This window comes from Nicotiana attenuata, unplaced genomic scaffold (genome assembly GCF_001879085.1).
Source record: "Nicotiana attenuata strain UT unplaced genomic scaffold, NIATTr2, whole genome shotgun sequence".
NCBI lineage: Eukaryota > Viridiplantae > Streptophyta > Magnoliopsida > Solanales > Solanaceae > Nicotiana > Nicotiana attenuata.
Window position 1 is genome coordinate 361,421 of NW_017670557.1, and position 9,662 is coordinate 371,082.

At 37.1% G+C, this 9,662-nt stretch overlaps 1 protein-coding gene across 1 annotated transcript; it reads right to left on the minus strand.

The window, feature by feature from the left end:
- Positions 1-1,609: 1,609 nt before the first annotated feature.
- On the minus strand, positions 1,610-2,452 carry LOC109240928. The gene has a single exon (XM_019407618.1). It carries the CDS (start codon positions 2,450-2,452, stop codon positions 1,610-1,612), a length of 843 nt encoding a protein of 280 aa, XP_019263163.1.
- Positions 2,453-9,662: the final 7,210 nt, after the last annotated feature.

Below are 9,662 nucleotides of genomic sequence, written 5' to 3' on the forward strand. Positions count from 1 at the left end.
ACGAAACGGTACTAGTCGACCTAACCTAATTACTACGTACGGTACGTCGGTCGACGACGCGTACTACTTCCGTTCCGTAGAACCTATCTACGAACTCTCTAAGCAACTCTGAGTCTCCTTGCTTGATTTTGAAGATATCTTCCATTCGTTTTTCAACTTTTTGAGCTCCCGAGTGTGCTTTGATAAATAAATCTACAAGCTCAGCAAACGAATTTATAGAAATTTTAGGTAAAAGAGAATCCCATGTTAAGGCTCCTTTAGTAAGTGTTTCACCGAATTTTTTGACCAAGACCGACTCAATTTCTTGCTTAGTCAAATCATTGCCCTTGACACCTTTTGTGAATGCAGTAACATGATCTCGTGGGTCTGATGTACCATCATACTTTGGAATATCAGGCATCTTAAACTTCTTTGGAATTGGGAGGGGAGCAGCACTTGGCTTCCATGGTTGTTGGGAATATTTATCTATATCCACTCCCTTGATCACGGGCGGTACTCCAGGTATTTGCTCTATGCGTTCATTTTGCTCCTTAAGCTGTTTCTGCAAGGTTAGTACTAGATTTTGTAAATCAGAGTTAACTGGATTACCTGGGTCTCTCTCTTGTGTTTCACTAGGGGTACCGCTGCCTGAATTAACCAATCCTGAACGAGGATTCTCCAAAGTGTTGTTGTTTGGAGCAGACGTGGGTGGGACAGCAGGTAATTGGCGAACAAAAGCTTGAAGAGCGTTATTGACTTGAGAGGCAATAAGTTTTTGCAGAGCCTCATTCATGGTTTCAACATTTTCGAATTGAGCCTGACCATCTGTGTAAGATCCATCAGGAGTGCCTTCACGGGACCGTCGTGGGGAGCCTCGTGGAGAACCTTGTGGGGAATCTCCCTGAAGTTGTTGGATTGTCTGAATTTCTGGGTTTCCTTGAGTGTTGTCATTGTTGTTTGACATGATTGATGCAATCAAGAAAATTAGATTGAGATATGCTTGATTATCAGATTCCCGGTAACGGAACCAATTTGTTTAACCAAAAATTAGATTTTAGGTCAAAGTTTGAATTTAGAAGAACTCGGGTTACTGATAATCGGAAAAGTGTATAAGAAAGAAATTTTGAATGATATAATCAGAAAGCAAATAAAACAAAGTATATTCCAGTAGTGTTTTTCGTATCCTACAGATGTTGTGACTTCCTCTTTTTATAATTAATTTTTAAGAGAAAGTGTAATGCCTTTGCTTTAATGAGGCAATTACGAGCAATAAATGATATTGAAGGAAACGTTACTCAATCATTCATATTAAATACAAATTCTCTAACGTATTTGGCATTTAATGCTGAATTTGGACTCTTTTTCGCTATCAGATTCATGTCTCCAATTTCTTCTGATCTTCGAACTTTAAATGACTCGAACAGGTACGAGTCTCGTGTCATTTCAATAATAGTTCGTGCCTTTAAGTATCTTCTCTCCCGCGGCTGTTGTTGCTCGTGTCTTCTAACTGATTACCACGTTTTGACTATTTGACCGGTCCACGTGTCATGACACGTCACATTCAATATTTAAATTCAGTTTTTTCCCAATACAGTCACTGTTGGTAGTATCCTTTAGCTCACCATCCTTTTCATGTATGTACGACAAGGCCAGTCCCTTGTTTAGCTTTCCATTCCATTACTTGATTCTTTGGTATCACCTTCTTCACAGGCTTTTCTTTATGCTTCTGCTTCTGCTCGGGGATTTGGCTTTCATAAGAATTATTGCAGCCATGACCCACTTGAAGGCAAACCTCACAATAATCTAGCACCCAATCATACCAAACTTCTTGTTCAAAATTTCTTCCAGTTGGACCCTGGACTTTTATCATCCGTGGTAGAGGGACAGTCACATCTATCTCGACTAGGACCCTGGCAAAAGAGATCCTTTCTACCCTACTCGTGCACTCATCAGCATAAACTTGATTTCTCAGTACACTACTAATCCTGCTAAGTGTTTCCAATTCCCAACAGTTTAGAGGCAACTCTGGGAACTGCACCCATAATGGTACCATTCTTAAGACCTCCTCATCAAAATTAAAGTTTGCTTTCCATGGTTTAATTATAATCGGCTTGTTATTTATTGTATGGGGGACTGAATATAGGACTTCATCTCTGACTTCTAGGGTATTAAATTTCAAAAGAAAATATCCATCATTATGCAAATAGATCTTCGGTTTAGCAGTAAAATTCCATTTTACTGCTATGTATCGCTCCAGTGCTCCTATGGATGGTGTTGCACCCATCACATATAAGATCGCTGCCTGCTTCCACTTTGCTGTTCCCTTCTCCAATTCTGCTTGATTTAGCTGCGTAATTTTCTCACCCTCCTTTATCACCGGAGGAATGTATGATAAGCTCATACCCCGAGCTGCCAGCCTATTCCCCGCAAACAGGTTTACCCACTTCATATCCTTTGTAGTTTGTTGTTCCATCTGAGGTTCAATTGCCTTAAATTATTATTGTGGATGGGATATGTAGAGTACACTAGATTCTTCTTTTATTTCTTTTGGGAAATATTCAAGAACACTATTTTGCATTTCAAAAAAAAAAAAAAAGAAATAAGACAAATGCAAATTTGTCTAAGGATTCCTTTTTGAAATCCACTACTCCTGAATTACCCTCTTCCACCTTGTTGTCTACTCATCATTCCTCTGCCTCTACGTCTACTACTGTCTCTCATCCTATGTAAACTTCTTCAAAGCTTAGAATTTTTAAACCTTAACAGATTCTTTTATTGACTATTGCTGTACATATCACTGAACTTTCATGTTTCTCTCAAACTGTGAAACATTCGAAGTGGCAACAAGCCATGTCCGATGAATTTAATGCACTGTCGAAAAATCAAACTTGGGTGCAACTTGTTCCCTATAATCCAAACATTTTCAACTGTGTTAATAAAGTAATTAAAACATATGTAGTTTTGATTACAAGATAAAAACCTACGAATTGGGAAAGAAGAATGATTCACAAACAACTATGCTTATGAGTATTAATTAGGAGTCCAATACCGAGATATGAAAGGTTTAATACTAGAAATCATGTGCTAAATAGAGTTTAACAACATAAATCAAAAGCTGTATAACAAATACTAAATTTTATATCCGGATAAGAATATTCGTTTCCTTCAAACCAAACAATCCCTAAAACTTTAATATTCCTAGAGAAAAATAATTTTCTCAGTAGACGAAAAATTATATGGTATAATCTCTGTTATCTAGTCCTTGCAGTCTTGGCTACTATGCCTAACACCACGCTACGTTTAAGGCTAATTAAATCTGCTCAGAGGTAATTATTAGTACCTTACACGTTGTAGGTTAATTAAATTGTCTAAGTATAAGGCTAATTATATTATCTGATAGATAGACAAACCTCACACATTGTAGGTTTATTTATTTTAAGGGATTCAATCAATTGCCAGCCTAAAAATTTTCTTTACGAAGAAAGGCGACAAAATTATAAGCATGTGCAAATAAAAAACAGAGTTATCTGAATTACAAAATGAAGAGAAGAGTACCTACCTTAACTACCTCTTTACATTCAGTGACGACGTAGGCGCTTCATCTATTGAGACATCGCCACCACACAGCAAAATATTATATGAAAAGAAACATAGTACACGACTCTAGTAGTTGGCAATGGTGGAAAGGAAGAAAAAGGAACACATAAAACAAAAACACATGAATCACCAATTAGAGAATATGAGTCAAACTTGGTTTTGCTCTATTTATCATTATTTCCAACTTATCAATGCAGAATTTCACTGAAACGGGTGAGGATGATATGACAAGAACTTTATCCAAAAAATTGAACCATAATTTCTAACTTGATGTTTATCATTTCTTATTATTTGGTGATGATGAAATACAAGTAGTCAATCTCTTTATCATAACCAATGACTTGACATAATTTTCACTAGGTCATAGAACTTACAATTTGAAAGTTGTCTTCGACCTTTCAGTTTAAATCCTTTCAAGACTAAGGGGAGAATTCAGATCTAACATGCATATATGGCAACAAAATTTACATGAAATAAATTTAGTGTTACCTTTTGAAGAAACCACAAAGAGAAGCGAACAACCCTACAACTTGAGAGTAGAATCGATAGATATGTGTCTTAGGTGTAGAAATTTCAGATGGTAAAGAAACCCTAAACTGGAGATCAGGAGGGAACACTTTTGCCTTTTTGGAGTTAGAGGGAAATACTTTACTCAATGCGGCAATATATGGAGGGAATACTTTTTTTGCTGAAAATTTTGTGGACAACTTTAGAGTGCACTTATAAAGTGTTGCTTTTAATACTACACAAATAACACGGTTGAAAGGGTAGCCATAAATATAAATAAGTGTTGCTAATTATTTTAAGATTTGGTTACATTTGTAAAGCGTAGTCTATACTTTCTACGGGCATAGTTTACGAGCGTTGTTAAATTTTTCGTAGCCAAAAGTCATAAACAAAGGCACCCTTAAAAAATATGCCCATAGATAGTTTTGGCCACGTTTTTCAAGCGTGGGATAAAACCAGTGTAGCCTTAGGCCAAATTTGTTGTAGTGTTAATGAGGTGTTAGTAGTTGGAGCAAATGTCAAACTGATGGAGAGGAAGAATGTAAATTAGGGTGATATCACGCCGAGAGGATCATTAGAAAGAGAGAACACCAACCCAATCTCGAAAAATAAAGAGAAGTACAAGCACAGACATTTTCTCGATCAAGAAGGTATTAAACTTCTCGATGCACCTCTATCGATTCCTTCTTTGCTCATCTCTCTTATGAAATTTCTTTTGTAACAAGAAGCAGGATGCTATAGCTGACTCCATCGAGTCCACTATGAACAATTCACCCTTTTCTGGATTATTGCCGATGTAATCATAAAAAGCGAATTTTTCAGGGACCGTATAAACTTTGATTTTCTGCTAAAGAAGAATCTTTCTGAATCACTTCGTGTCATCAGAGCCTTCAAGCATCCGAAATACGTTGGGATTGAAAATGATATAGCGTTCCTAGTAGAAAATGAAGACTCTTTCAGAAAAACAAACTTATTTAAGTTCTTTTTCCCAAAAAAGTCCCGTTCCAACCGCCCAACGAGTCATCTACTTAAAAGGACCCTCCTTGCAGTCCGCCTTCTCTTGAATTATTCGGTTATGCAATACTTATTAAATAAAGGTATCATGGTCACAACATAACTCGAGATAAATAATAAGTTTGTCTCCAAAGGACAATTCGATAGTTAAGAAATTAAAATTTGAATCACAATATCACGTTTGAATAATAATTTTTTTTTTGATGACCGATATTTGGTAGAATCTGACTTCCTACGCTAGAAGCAAGACTCCGAGGGTGAAGTATGACAGTTAGCTTATAGCACTAAATTATAATAGACATTAGGTATTCTTGGTTAAAGAAAAATAGAATAACAAAAATTATCCACATGTGTTCTGACGTCGTATATCTGAGCTTGGCTTTCGATAGGATTTGGAATTCAAGTTGGGCCGCTACCATCCCACGACCAACTTGAGTCTATTTTCCTTTTTTTTCCTTTTTTTCAATATAAACACCATGCATACATTGCTCTTATTCAACTAAATAATACACCATATTTAAAAGTAATGATACCATAAGCCATGCACAGATGCACTTGAACTCTCATTTATACCAGAAATCATCATGAAATGCAGGATTATATGGAGCACAGGTAAACATCATCTATATTTTCCATGCCAAAAAAAGAGTCAATAGTAGACGGAAAGCGAGAAACACTCAATGATTCTGAAAATTCTGCAAGAATAGTGCGGGCAAGTAATTGTTTAGTCTTGTAGTTGAAAAATAATTACTGCTATGGAGGTCCAAATTTCACATGTATAACTCCATGATAATATCCTAGAGTTTCACATGTGTGGAATTTGAAATTCTACGAAAAAGACTATTTTTCAAGAAACTGAAAACTAGCTCTTTGTGAATTTAACATGTTACAAGAAAAATGGGCTCATGTTAAAGTAGAGTATTTTTTCATATACGTCACAAAAGTTGAATAGAATTAGACTAACAGTTATCGATTGCTAGCTAGTTTTGCATTTACTTAAGACTTCAGAACCAAATTGAGTGGCTATCTAAACATGCCTCCAAAGTAAAATATTAGTAAAACTAGTATATATGGCTTCAATGGAATTGAAACCAATGAAATTGAATAATAATAACATCTTGCACATTGCACATGTTAGATGTGTGAGTAAAGTCTCACCTTAAAAGCTGATTAGGAAAAAAAGATAGATATAAGGTATAATATAATCTTATACTCTTAATGGTATCAGGTTTTATGGGAAAAATCATGTAGGCTTCCCGAAATGGATTGTATCACAATAATTTAAAAGTGTTTTTAATTTGGGCTAGTTTAGCCCAAAAACTAATACTAGAGTCAATAGTTTGACAACATAGATATGAAGATAGATCAGGCCTAATAAAAGGACCAGCAATTGCAAATATAATCCGATATTAGAGTCCGGAGTCGAATCCTACAGGAAATTAACCTATTAATCATAACTTATTTTCTTGCATGAATTCACCTACTCAACTTTCAGAAATTGCAAATAACAATGGTTGTTATTTAATAACTAATAACGAGCAATAAAAAATACAGTAAATTATCACAAATAAAGTTGTAGACAATATTGGGAAGCCTAGAGTTATAATTTCTCCAATTATCGAAATCTTCCACCCTTATGTCTCCTATAATTTCGTCTATTACACTCTTCGGATCATGCGCACTTCGTTTATCGTAATTCTCTCTCAAGTAACTACAACAATTTACTAGACACACTCCCTTAAGTTACACTAGTTGCACTTTTCTCTTACCGCTCATTATAATCACGTCAAGATTTTGTTATCTCTAAACCCACCTTTAAACCTACAGTGTTGATCTCTCATACACTTTGGGAGTAGGTTGTTCAACAACACCTAAATATGCATTATTTCTCAAGTAATATACACTAATAGGTACCGCTAATTGATGTCCAGTCAATCAACTAAGTTAATCATGTAGTAGATTACGTAGAGAAATTCACCGGCAAAATTATATTCGAATATAACGAAAGTTCATCATTCAAAAGATTAAATCAAACTCAAGATATAAATTTATCTATTCATGATCATGCTAACAATCATATTCATAATTGAAAGCATAAATCTACAAACTAAGTAGAATTTAAAAAGAAGAAATCTTGTGATCCGTTGTTTGCAAGTGATCTAGTCGTATTTACTCTCGCAAAAATTGTCTAACCCCTAAAAGATTTAGTTTAAATAGGTATGTATATGCTAGGTTACAATTAGGTCCAAAATAACTAAGTCCTACGCTGACTAGGAGCCAAAACGCCTCGGAACAGGACCTGGCGCATCACACCCAACAAACCTCGCCCTAGTGCTCGCCTAGCGCGCAGACCATGGTGCCTTAAGCCTCGCAAGGCACCATGTAAGGCACCAAATTTTTGTCTCCTAGCACCCTCTCTTCCCCAAACTTAAGCTTTTGCTTGTCCTCAAGCAAATCTCAACACAAGTAATACTTATCCAAGACTAACTAGACACTTACACAAGCAACAAAGAGCAATCTCATCCTAGTAGAACTCACGACATTGGTTGGTACCAACAATTATACTCAAATGCATGAACCCTCAACAACTTCCAAAGGATTCAATTTCAAAACCAATATGAGTACTAAGAAAGTCAAGAAGATTTTCAAACCATGATGCTAAAGCTTCTAAAGTTATCTTTAAATCAAAAGGCCACTTTTTTCATGTATCCCAATTGAGAAAAGAAATATTAATCAAACTCGAGTTTCCATGTGCCCTCACAAATCAAGAGAGATTTCAACACACAATGATATTTTCAAAGTAAAAGTGCGATATGTGCAACGACCCGACCGGTCGTTTTGAACTCTAGCGCATCGTTCGGCTGTTTGAGGTCATGAGTAGCTTCACTTCAGGTATTATGACTTGTACGCGTGGTCGGAATTCAATTTCGGGAAGTTCGAAGTTGAATTGGAAAGAAAATTCTCATTTCGAAAGCTTTAAGTTGCAAGAAATGACTAAGATTAGATTTTAGAGTAAATAGCCTCGGAATCGGGATTTGAAGGTTCCAACAGGTTCGTATGATGATTTCGGACTTGGGCGTATGTTCGGATCAGGTTTTGGATGACCCGGGCCGACGCCTATTGTGGAAGTTAGCATTTTGGAAGAATTTTATAAATTTGGGTTGAAGTGCATTTCAATGTTATCGATGTCCGTTTGGAATTTTCGAGTCTGAGAATAGCTCCATATGATGATTCCGGTATTGAGAGCGCGTCTGGAAGTGGATTTGGAGGTCCGTAGGTCATTTTGGAGTCGTTTGGCGAAAGTTAGAAATTTGAAGGTTTTTGAGAAGTTTGACCGGAAGTGGACTTTTTGATATTGGGGTCGGAATCCGATTCCGGAAGTTCGAGTAGGTCCGTAATGTCAAATATGACTTGTGTATTTAAAGTCAATCAAATTGGAGTGCGATTCATGGTTTTAGCATTGTTTGATGTGATTTGAGGCCTCAAGCAGGTCCGCATTATGTTTTGGAACTGGTTGGTGTGATTGGATAGGGTCCAGAGGTACTCGGGTGGATTCCGGGTGGTTAACGGATCGAAAAATGGAATTTGAGAAAGGGCTGAGGTAGTTAGGCATCTGGTGTAATCGCATCTGCGTGAAGAGGGCCGTAGGTGCGAGCCTGTAGCTGCGGAAAAGGACTCGTAGAACCGGATTTTGCTGGGGGAGGTGTGGACTGCAGATGCGGTTTAGTACCGCAAAAGCGAGACCGCACCTGCACGCGTGGAGCCGCAAAAGCGGATGGGCGCCGTAGATGCGGAGTTGAGGGACCTGGTGGAAGACCACAGAAGCGATAGTTTGGCCGCACCTGCGGAACCGCAATAGCGGTCATGTGACCGCAGGTGTGAAAGTCGGAGCTGGGCAATGTCTTCTTTAAAACGAGGGTTTGGCTCTATCTCATTTCATTTCGCCCATAGCAGCCGATTTTGGAGCACATTGGAGTGTCATCTTAATCAATCATAATAGGGTAAGTGCTTTCTTCACAATTTTGAGTTAAATACATGAGTTTATATGGATTTGAACATGGAAATTAGTAGAAATTGGGGTTTTGGTGGAAAAACCTAGAATCTTGTATATTTGAATTTTGACCATGATTTTGGACATGGAACTGTGAATGAATTATATATTTGAGTTCGTGATGTCATGGGTAAAGTTTATGTTCAAAAAATTTTCAGAATCCGGGCATATGAGCCCAAGGGTGATTTTATCGACTTTTCAAGCGGAGTTGGGAATTGTTATAAATAGGACGATAATGAGTATTTGAATATATATTAATGGGTTCGCATAATTATTGACTAGTTTTGGAGTGTTGGGCATCGGTTTATGTCGTCGAAAGGGCTTGGGAGCCGGTTATGGAACTTCGCAGCGAGGTAAGTCTCCTTTTTAACCTTGTAAGAGGGAATTATTATGTTCTTCTATTTGTGGGTGCTACGTACGCACGAGGTGACAAGAGTCCGTACGTAGCTACTAGCTAGCCTGTGTCCAGGTAGTTTTAGGCTTACATCATGCCTTGTTGATATTGTTGTTAATT